This window comes from Pseudonaja textilis, chromosome 1, assembly GCF_049901715.1.
Source record: "Pseudonaja textilis isolate UNSWEBS1 chromosome 1, rPseTex1.2, whole genome shotgun sequence".
Taxonomy (NCBI): Eukaryota; Metazoa; Chordata; class Lepidosauria; order Squamata; family Elapidae; genus Pseudonaja; species Pseudonaja textilis.
In genome coordinates, this window is record NC_141990.1 from 143,753,834 (window position 1) to 143,773,645 (window position 19,812).

The following is a 19,812-nucleotide window of genomic DNA, read 5'->3' on the forward strand; positions in this document are numbered from 1 at the left end:
ATATGCATGCTGTACACACACACACACACACATATACAGGTTTTTTTTTAATTTGGATCTGGAATTTTCTCCTAGGTCAATTAGCAAAGATGTTATGGCTTCCTTCTTCCTTTTCATTGCACATATTTGATCTATGTTGTCTTGACAAGTGTTGCCTTTGTTTTGAGCCCATTGTGATCTGGATGAATTGAAGGAAGGATTGGTGCACCTTGGTATCTTTTAGATTTCTTGGGCAGGATTACAGCTGTGATAACTCCCAAGTGTGGGTGGAAAGAATTTTAGTTTAATACTACCAAGGATAGCAATTTGGGAAAGACTGGACAGATACTTAGGTATCAAAAGTTATATGGATAAACTTGAGCTTTTTCTATAATTAGGTTACGCTGCTCAGGTTGCAGCTCTTTAAGGATGTTTGAGGATGTTTGATTTCTTTAGATTAATATTTCTATATTGAGAACAGAATGAAGTTGGACTGGGCTTTTAAAAAGACCTTGTTATCTCTTCGTGAATATTTAAATATTACCAACCAAAATATTACCAACCACATGGTAGCAACTGAATATGTGATAGCACAACTATAATTTGGCTTTAGATTAAGATACATTCCATTTAATTGACATAATTTGAAAACAAGCATTCATATAGATTGTGATAGTACTATGTTATATATGTGTATATAAAAGCATTGGATTGGATCCAGATTGCCAGATGTCTACTGGAAAAAGGAAATGTCCTTTCAGTCAGTTCTTCTGCCACCTGCATTCTCCCCATGTCCTCACTCCCAAACTTGCTATGGAAGTTTGAGAGGCCTTTTTTAAATAGCTGTGTTGTTGCACTGGAGAGGAAAGGAGAAATCAGCAAATATTCCCCCTGCTCCCGGTCCTATATGGACACCTGTTGCTTCATTTTGATCCCTTTTATTAAATTGCAGTGCCAGTTGTAAAAGAAAAAGTTTTAATTCAACCCTCTACAGTTTCTTTATTCTGATTTAAAACATTCTGATTTAAAACATTGGCCTGTCTCACTAGTATTTTGTACACTGATTAATAAAGCTCTTCATAGGTAAAAGAGTCTGAAAGGCTTTTCAACACAACCTGGGATCTTCTGAACATGGAGAATATTCTTTATCAGTGAAGTGTAAATCGTTGCATCAAACCTTCAAACAAATTTAGTCAGTGTGGTAATCTCCACTGTAACAATTTTAGAAATGCAGTTTTAGAGCCAATGTGTTGATATTTTGGGGGCTTATTGAGGCAAAGCCCTTACACAACATTGATTAATGTTTTATTGATTAATGTTTTATTCTGATTGTCTTGTTATTTGTACTGCATCCTTCATTGTTTTTATACATAAATTTATGGATATAAATTTATTTTGAAATTACATATGCTTCTATTTCCTATATAGAACCAGGATGCCCCTTTTAACAAACCATCAATCTCCTTTTTTAAATTCAAGTTTTAGGACCTATATGAGGACTGAGCTGGGGAGGGGGGTGATATTGAAAAGAAAATAGATGCATTTTTGCTAAGTCCTTCAACTGAAAAAAAAGCTCCCATAACTAAATCAGAAGTGATTTCTTTTTCTTTTTTTCATGCATTGGTATGTATGTCCCTCAGGAGCCCTAGAGATTAATCCTACAATATTTTGGGAGCGCACGTTGGCATGAATTGTAGAGGATTGTGTGCAATAGGTTTTGACTCCAGCTCTGCTCTGTGCATTACAGCTGTAACCATCTTTGAGCTTTCCTCATCATTTGCAAAGCAGCCTTTGGTTTATGTTACTCATGTTGCAACTTGCATTAGGACAAACACTTGTCCTTGTTGCTTTTGGAAACCCAAGTGGTTTAAAAACAGGAAAAACAGGCAACTTGTTTTGGGAAGAAACTCAAATTCAAATAGTTTTCTTTAGTATCACTTTAATTTCAGTTGTTGCAAAAGTTCACTATAGAACTGGAATTAAGGAGCCAGGCTATTTATCACTGCACATATGTTGTCTTTAGGAAACCCTTAAACCATCTTGTTATGCTTTGAAATCTTAGACTATGCTCTTGATAAATTGCTTGTAGAACTTGAATGTGATGGTTGGGTAACACAAGTCTTATCAAATACCTTTTTAAAAAAAAATGATAATAGAGATTTAAAACTGACAGATAAAAATAAAGCATTAAAATTATTTTGCCCATACAGCAGATAAGAAGTCACAATGCCATAAATTGCTAATATTTCTGGATATTTCAGATCTAATTGTCAGTTGCAGTAACTTTTTTTTAATGAAAAAAGCACTTCCTCATAATGAGTCTACCAGGCATCCACTAGAGTTATTTAAAGGTGTTTTTCAAAAGTCATCTTTCCACCTTTAATAGCACCTATGTGATCCAGTAATCATAAATATTTGCAGCAGTCAAGCATTTATAATTAAGTGTATTAAATTTGAAATGTATTCATAGAAATGGTTAAAGAATCATGCTCAACTGAACTTTTGATTCACCAGCAAATAATTTTTAGTATTAAATTTTAAATAGATATTTTATCAACAAAACATTGAATCAGATCCTTAACTCGACATATTGGAAGGGAAGGAGGGAGGCAATTACTTGGTACAAAAAGTTAGAATTCAGAAGAATTCCTTGAATTCCATTTTCCAAAGTTGGACTTCCACTTACTACATTTTTGAGCTGATGAAGGGATTAAGCCAATGGAAAAACAATTAGATGTCTTGGAGCCTCATTTACTAAGAAACTGCTGTTTGGCATTTTCTGTTTTGCCAAGAAACATCAGCGGGCTCCCTGCATGGTATTAGTGAGATTTAAGCCTCAGCAAAGCCCATTTGAAAAGCTAATCAAGACTGGAAGGATGAAGAACTTTCTCTCATGAAATTTCTAAGCCCCGAATAATGAGAGATTCCAGCCTCAGAATAGATCACCATTCTTTGAAAAAACAAACAAACAATTTTTCACACCCCTAATTATGATTAACTGAAGATATATTTATCTCAGAGTATGACTGACTTAAAATCCAACCCCAACTTAGAAGATGGTTTGGAACATGTAGTTCATGTATGCAATATAGCCGCAGCATTCTGTGGCTAGGATCTTTGGACAATCTGGGATTTAACATTGCCAATTGCATACCGTTGGTTAATTACGTATGCATTTTAACATACTAATAAGTTACCTGCATTTAGTAACTTGTGGCCTCTAACTGCTTCTTCTCTTCCTTCCTTTTTGTCATCCTGCAGTGTTCTGTGCCAAGGTCTTTGTGGCTAGGCTGCTCCAACCTGGTAGAGAGCATGTGCGCACTGAGATGCCTGCAGAGCATGCCCAGTGTCAGATGTCTCCAGGTGCCTTTCTTCTTTCTTGTTGTAAATGTGTTATGCGTATGCTGTGGTCATTGTTAAAATCTCTCTGGATTCAGTTTAAATTGTATTAAGTCTTCTGAATGTTTTTCTGTATTATTCTCATTAGTTTATGATGCAGGAGTCTTCCTTAAGAGGACTCTGTATGACACACACTTACTCTTAAGTAAAAAAAGGTAAGCATTTTGCTCTACCTGTTTCTTCAATGCAAATGAAGAATGCATGTTGCCTGTGTTCATTTTGTGTGTTACATGCTGCAATTATTGGAACAATGGATGAAAGGTAGTATCAAAATTCTTACGTAGACATAAGCAGGTAATTATTTCTATTAATTTAATATATACTGCTTTTGACAATGTGCTCCCTAATGTACACGCGCACACACTTTTTAAAGAAAGGGAATCAATGGCTGTTTCTTTTAAATGTTAAATCCTTTAAATAATAACATGAAATCTACTTGATTGGCCCTAATTTCTTTAAAGTAGGAAATTGTTTTTAATTAAGTAAAGTTATTAGATATTTTGTTTTAAATTACAAATTAAAGTTTATATAGGGTTAGGTTATTTATAAAAGCTGAATTAGTAAAATATTTAGTCTTATTCAGAGATTTGACCTCTCGTAATTTTATCAGTGGAATTAATGATAGACATGTTTTAATTAACTAAATATAAAAAACAAAGAAAATTCCTAAAATTCTAAACAAACAGGGAAAAAAGCTTAAAAAATAGAGACATACAAAACATGCATTTACAGATATGCATGTTTCAGTAAACAGAAGCCATGATTCATTACGGTTGATCTTTATTAAACAATTCTGCAAAGAACTGAAAATGCTTGATCATTTTATGTAATAATGGGCTATTTTAAAATATGTCTAGTGAGCATTATCTGCTGCAAATTGCATAGATCTCGTATGTTGAGATTTCACTGCACTGATTGAATCTTTCCACAATGTGCCAAAGAACTAAACATTATTTAAGTAGGCAAAGATATTGTGAATCTTGAAAGTCGATCATTAATTTGTGAATGTAGCCTATAGGTATGCTTAAAATTTGAGGAAGAACACCTTCCTCTTCCGCCATTATGGAAGATAATTAGTTGTCCCAACAATTTATCTCAAAAATTATTTCCCTAAAGTCAGCCGAAAATTCATCACTGTTTTCAGAAAAGTATGGGATTTAATTCATAAGGTGACCCTGAAATTCTCTGTGCTAGCTGTAACTGTTTTTTGCAGATAATAAAGAGACTGGTAATAGTAGGCAGAGTTTTCTATCTCATCAATTGAATTTCATACAGGTATTTGTAATTCTATTCTTAACCAAAGCAAACCCTCTCGGTTAATACTCATTTTTCCCTGTGAATGTATATCCTTGTTAAAACTCTCCATTCTCATCAGAAAGGATACATATTAGCAGTTTGTCCTGAATGTTGTAATAAATACTATTGTTCAGTTAAGCAGCACACGTGTGTGGACAGCCAAAGAATTCCTTTGAAGAAGTTACATGAACTTTCCAAAAGATGCAGGTATTTTGATACTTACAGCACAGGGGTTTTGCTTAGTCAATGTAACTTAAGTGCCCCTTTATAATGTTTTGCATAGCCCAAATATTTTTTATGTTGTTCTTGATTCTAAATTAAAAATAAATTCTGTTTTTCAACAATCCTGAAAGGCATGTTAAAACAGTTTGTAAAAGTTTACATCATATTGCTTTGGGTTAGTGTAGATAGTTGGTATGTTGGAATATCCCTTGTAGATTCTTACAGTGAGCAAAGTCCATCACTGCTAAATACTGCATAAGGCTGTTCTTGAAATGTGTGAAGTTAAATCAATGGAAGTGTGATATATGCTTGGAATGCTGTGAATGGCAAACACAGAATTGGCTTGGCAGTGTGAAAATATATGCATGAAAACTATTTTCTATGGTTTTGCTTATAAATGATTTGTCCTTTTTAATTTTGTGGCTAAACTTTAGCTTTCATTACTGTGCTATCTGCGAATTCATATGATATATTGGCAGCAGTAAATACAACCTCTGAGCAAATGTGATTCTGTAATAAATCAGTCTGAGAATAATATCAATTCAAATAAAACTACGTTGTCAGCTTCCTTTGGGGGGGTGGTGTAGTATAGAAAACCTTCCCAACCTTCTTTGTATGTCTGTGCCTAAACAGAAATGGACTGTAGAATCAGAAGTTGTAAAATGGGCAATATTTTCCAATAATACATCAATAAAATTCAAGGGATAATTGCTTCAAAATGAGTGATTGGGCAAATAATTATCGGAAATAAGATGACATTTTAAATTGGTATGCTACATTTCTGATATATGAGGATTGTGTTTTTCAAAGTCTGGGGGAATACTTTTCAAAATACGAAATTTGAGGATGGACCTTGGTGGCTCTAACCAACAAATTTTAGATAGACTCTGGGGCCTAATTCAAATGTTTCAGAAGTTACATCTTGTAAAGAATTGATTGGATAAATCAAATTCACTTGGGATCATTATTCCTAAATGTAAATGTTGGTATTCTCTAATTTAATCTCTTACTGGCTATAGCTTATGGGAGATGAAGTATAACATTTTCTTAATTGAACTATGAAAGGGAGACCTCAGGATTGTGGTGCACAGTTAAAAAGAAAAGAGAAAGGGAAGGGTTGTAAACTTACGCACAAATGCAGTTTTGTTGGATGGTTGTGGTTGCTTCACTCCTGCAGCAGCAAGACAGAATTTGGCAACATTACCAGTGATGGTCACGGGAGTCCCAAGCTGTGGAAGGGAATTTTTTGATATTTGCCATCAATAACTGCTGAAGAGAATGGGTTGACTCTAGTGAGAACAAATGCTCTGTAATGTCTATTGTTAATCAGCTGGCTTAGTGGTAAGCTAATGGACCCTCTTCTCCAATGATCTTTTTCCTTGGTGGTATCTCATGTGTTAAAGAAACCATAAAGTGCAGCTTTTGTCAGATATCTTCCAGGTAAATTGGAAGTTATCTCTGTTAAGGGATGTCAGGCCAAATCCTGAAAATCTTGCCAACAAAACTGCAGGGACTAGTCCAGCAACTATCAGGAGTCAAGCCTTATACAAAGGCATGCATGCACACAGATACAAAAGTTAAATGCTTTTAAAATTGTATGGTGTGGAGAAGACATATTAAGATTTTAATAAAGAAAAATAAAAACTTCCAGTGAGGATTCATGGCAAGCTTGATGTCCCTTGAATGGAGATCATGATTGGATATAGGATCTGGATTGATGAAGTATTTCTGGAGCAAAGGGAGAGCGTGAAGTATCCCATATATACTCCGTATAGCCTCTGCTTGTGAGTAGATTGCAGGAATATGCAATCAGCTTCTTAGTTGAGGGTTTTAGGGATTTTGTGTTTGCTCACAATCATAACACAGCCTTTTTGATGTACAAAACATCCAACCTAGCCTCATTTCTTAATCACATTTGAAATATTTTTTTTACTATTTTTGAAACCTTAAGGACAACTTTCATTGCATTTTCCAGGGTGAATTCCTCCTTGTGAAAGGTTTGACATTTGAATTTTAAGGAATTAGAAAAATAGGGTGTTTTTTTTTTAAATAAAGAGCAATAGAAAGTTTAAAAACGATGATTTTGAAAAGTTGAACTAAGGCTCAAGGTGGTTTTGAAATGAGAATTTGTAATTTAATATAATAATCTTCCCTTTGGAAAATTCTGGTTGTTTTGGTTTGGTGGAAAGATAACATGTTAAGGTACTTTATTGGGCTCTAGAGGGAACTGCAGAAAACGAAGGATTACTTAAAGGAGACAAATGCACAGATTAGACACGTTAATATAAAATGGAACAGAATGTTTTTAACAGCGGATGTTTTTTGGAGATTTGGGACTCAGGCTGAGAATAACATCAAGGATGGATGATGGGCAAACACTGGCATGGAAAAACAACTTATACCAGATAAAATTGAAATCAAATTGAATGTGGCTTTAAATATGGCATGCTATAAGAATGATATGCAAACATGATATAATTAATGGGTTTTTGTTAATTAGGAATTACTTTCTTTAAGATTTTGTTAATACAGTAATTAAATGATAATTTATGTGGAGTGCATTTGTACATTAAGAGATAGTGATAATTTACTAAAATTATACTTGTCATGATGAAGGTTAAAGTTGCTTTTTATTTTTTTACTTTTTATATTTTTTATTTTTCTATTTTTGTACTTTGTATTGGTCATTTTATTCTTTTCTTTCTATTCTTCTCATTTTTTCAGCACTTGTTATATTTTTATAGTTGTATTTTTAACATTTTCTATTGTAATCAATAAAATAATTTGAAAAATATTGAAAAAACTTTAAAAATTAATAAAAACCAATCTTTAGAATAAAACTGGAAAAAAGGAAAAAAAGAAAAGGACAAATGTGCAGGAAAAACTGCAGCTCATGATTTTCTTTACAGCAGTTGCAAGTATAAAGTTACCTCTTACCTCTTACTTTCATTTTTTCTTCAATTTATTCTAGTCAAAACCATATATCATAAATTCATTTTTTTTCTGTTTCATGCAAAGTGTTTTTAAGGGATTTCCAGTCAGCAATAAACTTAGATATCTGTCTTTTCGCTGAATAAAGATGTTAATTTTGCTTTTTCCATAGAGCTGTCTCGAGTGTCCAGGTTGGGAGGAGCTCCAGTCTCGGCTCTCACAGGCTGAGCTTGAGATTGAGGCACGCCTCTCACCATCACGTGGTCCTCCGGGCGCGCCCCAGTTTTTTGCTCAGCCTCGTGGCAGTCAGGCTGGTTTTCTTTTTGCTCCTGGTCGTTCTAGCACCTTGTGTTTTTTTTTTTTTTTTTGATCAACTTGGACTCTCAGACAGCGCAGGAAACTGAGGTTTGAGCTCCCTAGGGAGCCTTTTTCTTCTAAGGGAATTGTTTCACTATCCTTTTAAGGGAGAATCCAGCGCTTCGAGCGCTGCCCCCCTCCGATTGCTGCCTTTTCGCTCCTTGCGAAGCTGCATCGTTTCTTTCCTGCCTGGTTTTGTTCTTTGGCCGTTTCCCCCACGAACGCCCTCTAACCCAGGGAGATGCTTCCCTGCCTCTCCCAGGTACTTCTTTGTGGCCTCCGGGCCTTTTAACTTCTCCTGGGTGATAGCCGCGCTGGGGATTGCCTCGTCATTGCGCCCTCCATTTTGGGCTCCCTGTGGCGTCAGCCATCTTGGGAGTGGCAGGAGTCGCCGCCATCTTGTGTGTGGCCGCATGGCCGGGCGCCATTTTTCAGAGGCCTATAACAGGGTTTTTCTTAATGTTTTATAGGCAGACTCCAGACTGCCTATATCCTTGCCTGTTTGCACTTAGTTTCTATCAGGCTAACCAGGGTTAGTTGGCTCTGTAGCCCTTCCCCCAGCAGGCGAGTTAGCAGCTCTGCCATCCCCTTCCCGGTCCGTCCGGCAGGGGTAGCTGCCTGGCGTTCAACTTTTGGCTAATTGGCTTCTGGGCTAGGCCCTGCTGTGCAACAGCCTCCTATTTTAAATACAAAAAAAAAAAAAAAAAATTTTTTTTGATCAAAAGGGGGTGCGAAACGTGCGCTAGGATCCCGGCCTCTACGTAGGCCGCATCCAAACGTGCAACTGTCCGAGGACCCGTGATGGCACTTTACTTTAAAATTTTTGGTTGGTAGCCCCAGGGACGCCTGCCACTGCTCGAGGCCTACCTGCAGGCCGCATTGTGTTTGATTCCTGGGCAGATCCTTGGAATGTCCAAATCCCTGCTGGTACCTTGCAATCCTGCCTTGGTACTCCTCTAGATATAGGAGTCTACTGGCTACACAGTCTCTCCCCAGCAAGGGAGGTAGCAGCTCCGCCATCCCCCTTCCCGGTCCGCCCGGCAGGGGCGGTTTTTGGCATCCATCTTTGGCAATTGGCTTCTGGGCTAGGCCCTACTTCTCAACAATGTGCAAAGCACCTCTGTTGCCCTTGACCTAGGGGGTGCGAAAGCGAGTACTGGGTTTCCCGGCCCCTGCTTAGGCTGTGTCCAGCCTTGTTAATCACCTCACGTTAATCAAGAACTTTTCCTCCTTTCTCCTCTCCAGATGGCAGACGACAATGCATCTCGTGGCACTTCCCTGAAGGCCAAGGCTAAGTCTCACCACCTGCGCAAACAAGCACAGGAAACATCCAAAGCCTCTCAAAGGGATGCCCTTAGGCGACACAGGGCCCTTGAAAGGAGATTGACAGACGCTCTAAGGAGTCAAGCTCTGTGCCTCTGGACCCTTCCAATCCCACTCCCTCTACCTCCACCCATCCTCCTTCCTCCCCTGCTTCTGCCTCTTCATCGCAGCCTGGACAGGCCCCTGAGGCCACCTTCCCCCGCTGCTGCAGGTCTGGCACCGGAGGAGCCTCACCCACCCCCACGGTGGAAATCCCGAAAATCTCAAACGAGCGATGGAGCTGGCCATCCGGCACGGGATAGCACAACAGTTTCAGCAGCTGACCGGTCTGGCCCCTAGGCCTGAGGCCCCGAGGCTCGAGGATCAGCAACTTCGCATGGTCAGGTAGCTCTCCACGGGGACTTGACCCTGCCCTTGGAGATGGAGGAGATGGAGGCCCAGGAACTCGGGGACCCTACCCTCTTTGGGGACGAGGAGGATCTCGAATTGGGGTCTGTCGTAGACAGTGAACTCCTCTCGGGAGCAGGCCCCCAGAAGGGGACATGTCGGAGGACGAGGGCCTCTCTCCAGGCCAGCCCGCGTTTCTGGGGCTGTTTAAACCACATCTATTTAGGTCCCTCCTGTTCAAGGCCAGGAATACCTCGGGCCTGAACCTCCCCCCACCCAACCCAGCGGCATCGGGGTTCCTCCCGACTCCATTTTCTCCCAGCCTGTGGTGGAAACCGAAGTGATTCCTGTCCCACCCATATTCTCTGACATGGTCTCAAGGCAGCTAGCCTCCTCGGGGCCTCCTCCCCCTCCCAACGCCCAGGACAAGCGGTTTTTCAATCTTGAACCGCAGTTCTCTCCTGCTCGATCCCCCCTGTGGACGAGCCCGTAGTAGGTCTGGCCTCCCGCTCAACTCCCAGCGAGTCCCTCGAAGCTCTCCAGCCCGAGGACAAGCAGCTGAACTGGCCCTGCGCCGCGCTCATCTCTCTGATGCCTGGGCGGTCAGGGCCTCCACGGCCGCGTCTTTTTCACCAGAACCTCCATCAAGTGGCTCCAGCAGCTCAAGCAGCACGTCCCGCAGCTAATCTCAGAGCGCACCAGGATATTGCCAAGATCCTGGCCGCAGCGAGTTCTCTGCAGACGCCACCTTCCAGGCTGCAAAATTCTCCACCAGGGCCATCTCGTCCCAGGTCACTGCCCGTCGCCTTCTCTGGCTCCGCCACTGGCAGGCGGACGTAAAAAACAAGGCTAAGCTAGCATCAGCCCCCATCTCTGGGGGAAGCTATTTGGACCGGTTCTCGACCCATTCCTGGCCGAGACCCGCAACAAGCGCAAATATCTCCCTTCTCTTGCTAGGAGGTCTGATTTCAGAGGTTCCTCTCCCTCTTCTCGCCAAGGTTCTTCCTGCTCTTCCTCCTTCCCCAGGTACTACCAATCATCTCCCTACAGGCCTCCCGACCGATCGGAACCAGACAGGTCCGGAGGCACCTCGTCAGGAAGCCCTCCCGGGGATCCGGGAGAGGTTTGTTCCGTCGTTCCCGATAATGCAGTCGCCCCCAGGTGGCTGCCCCCTCCCAAAAAAAAAAAAAAAAAAAAGAAAGAAAGAAAGAAAGAAACAAGTATAAAAGCGAGGAGAAGGAGAGCGAGAAAGCCAATCCTCTTCAGGCTTCTCGCCTAGTCTGGCTCCACTCTGACACTTAACTCCTGCAAAATCTCTTTCTCTTCAGCCTTGCCCAAACCGTTGGGGAAGCCTAATCCTCATATCTGCCTTACCTCTCCATACCAAGACTCCCGGTAGACCATACGGCTCCCGGACGCAGGCTCATAGTCTGGAGCACCCTTGTCCTCCTCACCTTGCCCCAGGGCATCTGGCCGGCAACACATTTATCCCCACCCCATGTTAGCTGGGGTTCCTTCTCTGGGCCCCGGCCCACAGCCTCATAATCCAGATACACGGACCCCTTGCCCTGGTCCTCACTACTACCCTTAGTTCCCTCTGGGGCGGTCCTCGGTCAGTTGGCTCTTGAGCAGGGCCGACCGCCTCGCTCTGGGCGGAACCAAACTTGGTCCCCACTAGCACAGGTCACAGTTTGGGAACTCCTTACGTCTCCCCTCCATCACTCTGACCTGGAGTTCTCTCAGGGGGTTCCCAACAGGGTCTATCCCATAACACCCTAGGGCGTCCCATCGCCACCCTCGCAACGGTGACCCTCCGGTTATTGAGGCGCCTCCCTCACTCTGGCTAGGTCTTCTCAGGGGAACTTCCATCCTCGCCTCTGCCCGGGCTCCTCGTGCCGGGTCCCTGACAAGGTTTTGGCCGCTCTACCTAGTCTCCTTGCCCCACGGTCTCAGTAAGCATCCGTGGCATCCCGGCAGGGCTACCTTTAGACAGCCCCGTCTCCTTCATCAGGCCCTCTCGTTGAGGCATTCCAACCTCCGAGGGGTTCTCCTGTTGGGCGTGCCCTCCAGCGGGTCATCAGGGTTCCAGGAGAGGTCCCATTCCAGGCGGGAGCCCGCCCGCAGGACTAGCCAAGCTTTGGTATGTCCCAACCTGGACACTCGAGACAGCTCTATGGAAAAGGGCGTTGGTTCTTACCTGATACGCTTCTTTTCGTAGAGCTGTTGAGAGTGTCCAGCCCCACCCGTAGGCCGTCTGGTGGGAAACCCTGCTGTTCGACCGAGCAAACTAATACTTTTTTCCTGAGTAAGATGAGAACAGGACCTTCCTTCTCGTCTTCGCAAAACTGGGGCGCGCCCGGAGGACCACGTGATGGTGAGAGGCGTGCCTCAATCTCAAGCTCAGCCTGTGAGAGCCGAGACTGGAGCTCCTCCCAACCTGGACACTCTCTACAGCTCTACGAAAAGAAGCGTATCAGGTAAGAACCAACGCCCCATCTCCACAAGTTCCATAAACTTCATCCTCCTCCATTGTGAGCAATGTTCAATCTTTTCAACATTATGCATATTTCTTGCTGCAGTTATCATACATAAAAGTTCCATGACTTTTTTTCCAAAGGTTTATTGATTTGTTCCAAAAGAAAAGCTTCTGGTATCAATTGTATTATAATCTTTTAAACTTTTCTTGAATTAGGTATGCATTTCAGTCCCAAATTTTCTGGCTGATTTGCATGTCTACCAAGGATGATAAAATTGTTTAAATTTTCAAATACCTTTACAAATTCTAGAAAGCTTTTCCAGTGACATTTATCAACGTCATTTGATAAAAAATTCTCTTTAAGATTATAAATCTTAAATGTTGATACTTTCAACCATGTATTCTCCTACTGTTGCATTTGTATATCATATGCAAAAAATTTAGACCATTGCATCATAGATTCTTTCACTTATTCTTTTGTTCAAATTTCAGTAGAAGTTTATTTTTACTCAAACTCACTTTTATACTGCTCAAAACCAAAAGTACTTTTGTCTACTAAAAATATTTCTAATTGCACATTAGAGAACCATTGACAGGTATGTCCTTCTGCCACCAGATCTCTTAATTTTATGTTCTCCCTGTCAAAATTCTAATAAGTCACGATAAGGTAGCCCTTTGTATTTGCTTATTATTTCTTTTCTATAAAATGCTTTTTATGCTGGGCACCGCAAAGGTATTTTCAGACATAACCTGGCTTTTTGTCTGAAGTCACTGTATAAGTGAGATGGGCAGCCTAGAAATGTAATAAGTAAAAGTAAATAAATAAATAAAAAGTTTGAAATGTTGGGTGTTCCATAAATATCCCATGTCATCAAAATCTCAAGTCAGGACCTTTTAACTACAAAAGCCTTCTTTTTCTCAGCAAAATCCACTCTCTCATCCAAACTAAACAATAAGCTACAAACTATAATTTCAAATCAGGTAAACCTGATATTCCATTTTCTTTACACCTTGTAACACCTCACATTTAACTTGTGGGGTTTTTTTCTCCACCATCTTTCTGCCAATGTTTAATTGGTACATAAGTTGTCAAATCGGGTATTGCCTGAGACAATAATAACATTCTGTGCAAAAACTTCATCTAAATCTCAGATATTCTCCCCAGTAATGGCAGTTGTATTTTCACCCTCATAACATTCATTCTCAAGAATAAATGATACCCTAAGAAAACAAAACAGTGCTATCAGATGCTATGGTAAGACAGTGGTATAAGCAGCTATTAAAATTCCATAACGTGGAAAATAAAGATGTGGTTAATAAGCAGAAAAAAATTATCCCGCCTTTTCTGACCCATCCCACTTTTTCATTGTTATCCACTGTCAGGATAGATAGTTTCTGGTTTTATAGTTGGAAGATTTTTTTTTTTTTAATGGATGTATTGCTACACAAAATCAATTATATATAAAATTCTGGAGTGTTTTGTCTTACCTTTAGAAAAGTAGATGATGATGCATCAAGCAATGTGCTAGTCCAGGTTCTACAGACTAGGAAAAGCAACATAGTGCTTTTAGTTTAGTTTAGTTTATTGTCATTGCACCTCGTACAATGAAATCAAACACCATCTTCAGTGCACATCATGACCATGAAAATAAACACACACACACACATCTCTCACGCTCCCCACATTGAACCGAAAACCTGTAACAGCGCACCAACACTGCACTATACACAGAATTCAAAAGAGCTACTTGCCCAGGGATAGAAGCTGTTTTTCAGCCTATTTGTGCTTGTTTTTAATATTCTGTACCGTCTGCCAGATGGTAATAGTTCAAAAAAAGGGTTGCCCAGGATGAGACAGATCTTTGAGAAAGTTTTGAACTTTTATTAAGGCAGCAGGAACTATAAAGCTCTTCCAAAGAGGGGAGAGGGCAACCAATGATCTTCTGGGCAATGACGTTAATCCTCTGGAGTGCTTTCCTATCTGCCACTGTGCAATTGGCAAACCATACACAGATGCAGTAAATTAAGATATTCTCTATGGTGCAGCGGTAGAAGGTCACCAGCAGTTTTTCATTCAGTTGTTGTTTTCTGAGAAGTCCCAGGTCGTATAATCTTTGCTGGGCCCTTTTGACCAGTCCTGCAATGTGAGCACCCCAGGTCAGGTCCTCTTTTAGGGTAACACCCAGAAACTTAAAACTGGCCACTTGCTCCACTTGGTCTCCATTGATAAGCAAGGGCTGGATGTCTGATCTGTTCCTTCTATAGTCCACTATAGGCTCCTTGGTCTTATTGGTGTTGAGGACCAAATTACTGACTCCACACCACAAAAGCCATCGGTCCACCTCATCTCGGTAGGCAGACTCGCCTGGAGATGAGTCCCACCACTGTTGTATTATCTGCAGATTTAGTAATCGTGACATAGCGTTTGGCATAGTGTTGCCTTGGGAGTCAGTCTCACCTTTCTTTACCTTGTAAACCAACAAGTTGCACTTGCTCGTTTCAAAGCTTCTGGGGTTGGGAAAGACTGTTTTCTGAGACTGGCTTTTAATTGGAGTAGAAAGCCATTCGGCTTTAGAGCCCGACCCCAATAATGGCAGCATCATATTTTATGCACATTGTTGCGCAGTGCTGAAGGACATAGCCTAGGTTGCTAATACATGGGAGAGGTTACTACTGTACTGCATATTAATGATATACCAAAAAATCAGCTTACTTAAGAATTGTGAGGTGTAATAACTGAATATATCAGTAAATTGGAGCTTTAGCAAAATCTGTCTGTTTTAAAAATGTTAGATCAAACCTTAACATTAAGAAGAACAAATCACAGATCAAAACCAGATGTATATAAAGTTATCATATGCCATATTCGGATGCAAAGCAGACAAACATGCACCAAATCCTGCACAGTCATCATTGCTATACTTACCAGCTGCTCAGGGAGCTAATGACAAGTAAAGCAAGGGTGCCCATGCAGAATCTAAAGCATTTTAGCTGGCTCTGAATGCTACATACCTCTGTTAATATATTCAGAAGCCTGGTCAAATAAAAACATTAATTTGGGGTCACAAAGAACCATTTGATGCTGGGAAAATAAATTAAAGGGGGTCCTTGATCTTCTGTGAGTTGCTTGTTCTCTTGCAGATGTTTCATTACCCAAGCAAATAACACCATCAGTTCTAGGTGCTAGGGAGTGGGGTTTGCTCTCTGTTTATATACAAGTGGCTTGCCCTGTCAGCGTTGGTGTGTTCTTGATGGTTCCTGATTAGGCTGCAAATTAAGACATCCCACAAAGAGCTGTCTGTTTTATGATCTCTATATACTTTTACTGAAGGTATTTGGAGAAGGAACTTAGCCAATTATTTCAATCCATGCGGAGGTTGGCATAGGACACAGCACTATTCAAAGTATGTGACTCCTGGGTTATATAAATGATAAAACTATAATTTTAAATTATAGTTATAAAATCCTAGAACACTGTTTTTGTATGACTGATCATGTTGCCAACTGAACTACATTGCCTCAAACCTCCTGGCCTTAAGTTAAAGGCACCGTAGTAAAGAAGTGCCTTCCCCGTCTTCAAGTTCCTGATTATTATTTTTTGCCTCGTCATAGATGTTATTAGTTGGGTGCTATATTGAAAAGGAAATTATTGTAGTTCTGTTTTATTATCTTCCACCTCTCCCCCCAAAAATCATGGTTCATTTCTCTCATCTAATTTCCATGAGAAACATAAACTATTGGTGTTCTATATTTTATGTGTGTGCCACCTTAGGGGTGAATAGATGAGTTCCATTAATTCAAATATCCATATTTTTTCTCTAGATAACACTGTTTTTATAGGCTTAATCTCTCTGTACAGCAGTTAACAATTTCACCAGTGAAACTACTTTTGAAGGTAATTTATTTTGCCTGTGAGTCAGTTTTGGATTCCTGGTCACTGCCTAGACAAGTGTCTGCAGGTTTCTTGGAAACATTTATCAAAAGTGGTTTGCCCTTGCCTTCTTCCTGGGGAGAGACTGGCCCAGAATTCACAGTCTCCTATGTTAAGTATAGTGTATTGTATTATTCAGCAATGGATATAGATTCTGTTTTAACTCTTCATTGCCGAATACTATCCTTTAAAAAGAAAATATTTGAGAAGATGTTGGTGAAACTGAGTGTTTCCCTCCTTAATTTCCATACTTTCATCAAAGAATAGAAACATCAGCAAAGTAGATTAATGAAGTACCTGAAAATGTCAGTGGAATAAGCTAAAGAAATAACTGAGATATTCCATCAGCCCAGTCTTAAGATACTTGAATTTGTGATTGGGAGTAAAGGAAGAGATGTCTTTTCCAGCATGGTAATTAACTTTAGAACAGGAAATATGTTCTGAACTCAGATAATGCACATTGGTGGAAATCCAGAAAGATGCCTGAATATCGTTGAAACATTAAATTAGACAAGTGATTTCAGCATTAGAAAAAAGCTTCTCGTACAAAAACATTGGCAGGACTGTATTAATTTTACTTTTTGTTTTTCTCATACCTTTTCTCCTCTCCTCTCCTCATCTAACTTCCCCTTCTTCCTTCTTTTAAAGTTAGACTTTAGATGTTGCTAAATAAACAGCACTAATAAGTAAAGATTGGGCGAATCAAATCCGAAGAAAATTACTTTGTTTGAAATGTATGACTGCCAGAATATTATGGGGTAATTGACTGGTAGCTGCTCCACTGACCTACATTTGCCCATAGTCATTGCATGACAAAACTAGGTCAACTTCTGTTTTAGTTCTGTACTATGTCTTATCCCCTTTAGATTGCATGAAAGTGAACAGGCTTGTGTGGATCTTCCTAGGGTGTTTTTTTTTCCTTACGTAATCTCTAACATTACAGATGCATAGTTCAATACACAACAGTACAAAATCTAGAGATATAAAAACTGGATTTTCTCCCTTTTCAGAATCCAATGCCGAGTTTTGACACAACAGGCGTGTCCCATCTCACAGGCTTTTACTTTAATTTGAGAGGCTTGTCCAGTGCAGTGGAAGAGCAGCAAGGTTGCGATAGTTCTGTAGGGCTGGCAGTTGTTTTATATCTGTTTCTAAGTTGATTTGGCTCTTGTTTTCTAAATTCAGACAAATTAGAAAGTGTAACAATCAGCACAGGAAAATCTACTGTAGTTAGCTTTTAATTTTAAAAAATGGGATCAGTTTTCAAACTCGGATGTATGAAAATATTCCTAAATGGTGTTTAGTTACTTTATTAAGCTGGTATAGAATTGAAGTCATGCAGGGAAATCAAATTCCTACTAAAAATGGTTGGATGCTATACCTGTCATCTTGAAGATGGGAAGTATGGTACTTCCCCAGAAGTGTATTGAAAAGATACAATTTATGATAATCCTTCCTTCATTTTCAGACCACAGGTAGTCCTCAACGTACAACCACAACTGAGTCCCAAATTTATGTTGTTAAGTGAGAAATTTGTTAAATGAGTTTTGTCCCATTTTACAACTTTTCTTGCCACAAATTTGTTAACTGAATTATTGCAGTTGTTGAGTTAGTAACGTAGTTGCTACATGAATATGGCTTCCCCATTGAATTTGCTTGTCAGAAGGTCGCACAGGGGGATCAGTGACCCAGGACACTGCAACCGTCATAAGTATGAACCAGTTGCCACGCATCCAAATGTAAATAACGTGACTGTAGGGAGGCTGCAATGATCATAAATGTGAAAAATGATTGTAAGTCACTTTTTTCAGTGCCATTGTAACTTCGATCACTAAACAAACTGTTATAAATCGAGGACTACCTGTACAAATAGAGGTACTTCTCAGGTTGCAACAGCAATTGGGACCAGGATTGCCATCACTAAGTGATACGTAACATCACATGGCCGCTTTGCTTAGCAGTGACAATCCCTGCAGTCCCGGTTGCGAGCATAACATCAAGACAAGGATTATTAAGCAGGAAATAGCAGGAGTCCCAGGTATGGAGTGGGGACTGCCACGAGGGTGTAAGGATATACAGGTAGTCCTTGCTTACCTTGTTTAGTAACTTTGAACTTAACATATTGCTGAAAAAAATGTATGACTAGTTATTAAACATGATTCACTTAATAACCGCGGCAAAAATGACAAAAGTTGAGCATGGTCTTGAGATGTTTCATTTAACAACCACACCACTTAGGGATCGAATTGCCAATCCTATCTGCAGTTGTTAAGTGGAGGGCTACCTATGTATGTGTGTAATACACAGTTAGGGTTATATATATTGAGACAACAAGATTTTTTTGACATTTGATCTCTGCATACCACTATATTGAATTTGAAATGAAACACTCAAAATGTGAGTGAAGTGAAGACTTTCAGCTTTAATTCAGTGGGTTTGACAAAAGTGTGGCATTAATTATTGATGAATTACAGGCATTTTAGTGGCTCATAAATGATGGAAGAAACTAACAATTATAAATATAAGCATTGTTTTTAATGCTTGGATGAAAATTCTTTGCAGTTAACGACCGCCTGAAATCTGGAACCCATGGACATGACCGAATGTTGAGTTTTCTTCCTTTGAGGTGTTTCTTCCTTTGTGGTGTTTTCCCTTACTTTTATTGCAGCTGCCTTCAGCTGTTGCTTGTTTGTGGGTCTTTCTGCCTTCAGTCTTGTCTTCAGTAACCGAACAACTTGCTGTATTGTGTTGAGATCAGGTGACTGACTTGGCCAGGGGAGAATATCCCATTTCTTTGCCTTGAGGAACTGTTGGGTTGCTTTTGCTGTATATATCTTTTTTAAATAAGTTTTATTACATTCTTAGTGCTTAATAAATATTGTATTGTCTGGGTATTTAAATTGCTCAACAATACAAATTCCATTCGTAGTCTCCACACCTTTTTTCCAACCATTGGTAAAATAAATTCCATATTTGATAATATTTCTGTTTGATTTTCAATGTAAGTCTATCCATTTCTGCAGAATCTAATATCTTCTTAATATATCTTCGTCTTGCGGTATTTATTCATTTTTCCAATATTATGTGAAGGTAATCCTCACTGCTGTTAAGACATGTAATATTAAGCTTTTGCTATATGTTTTGAGTCATTATCCATCTGCAGTGTGAAGCAGCATCCTATACATTTCGCAGCATTTGGCTGAATCCGCGCCGAGTGCATAAGCCCTCTTATACTTTAGAATCCATCCTGTTTCTTCTCCAGTGTGCTGAGCAGAGAATCCAAGGAATGGGTTAACTCTGCTCTTCTGCTTGGAGACTGAGTCAATCATTTCTTTGGTTGCGCCTCCTTTGCCTGAGCATGCCCAGTTTTGACTCGGTCTTTGCTCAGAAGAGACACGTACAGGAGGTGCTTGTGAAATAAAAAGAACATAGTTATTTCTTGGATTCATCAAAACTGTAAGGTCCCAGCTCCACGTAAAGCTTTCACAGGACTGCTAATGATTAGGCTGCC

General features: G+C 40.1%; 1 protein-coding gene across 6 annotated transcripts in view; it reads left to right on the top strand.

Moving 5' to 3' along the window:
- Positions 1 to 19,812, top strand: part of FBXW11 (F-box and WD repeat domain containing 11) — a 92,829-nt gene that overhangs the window by 23,442 nt on the left and 49,575 nt on the right. For 3 of the 6 annotated variants that reach the window (XM_087918608.1, XM_026710335.2, XM_087918619.1), the window contains one exon: positions 3,241 to 3,342. The exons of the other annotated variants lie outside the window; for them this stretch is intronic. In XM_087918608.1, coding sequence (XP_087774734.1) covers positions 3,241 to 3,342 — 102 coding nt within the window. The remainder of the gene's footprint in view (positions 1 to 3,240; positions 3,343 to 19,812) is intronic. 6 annotated transcript variants of the gene reach the window in all.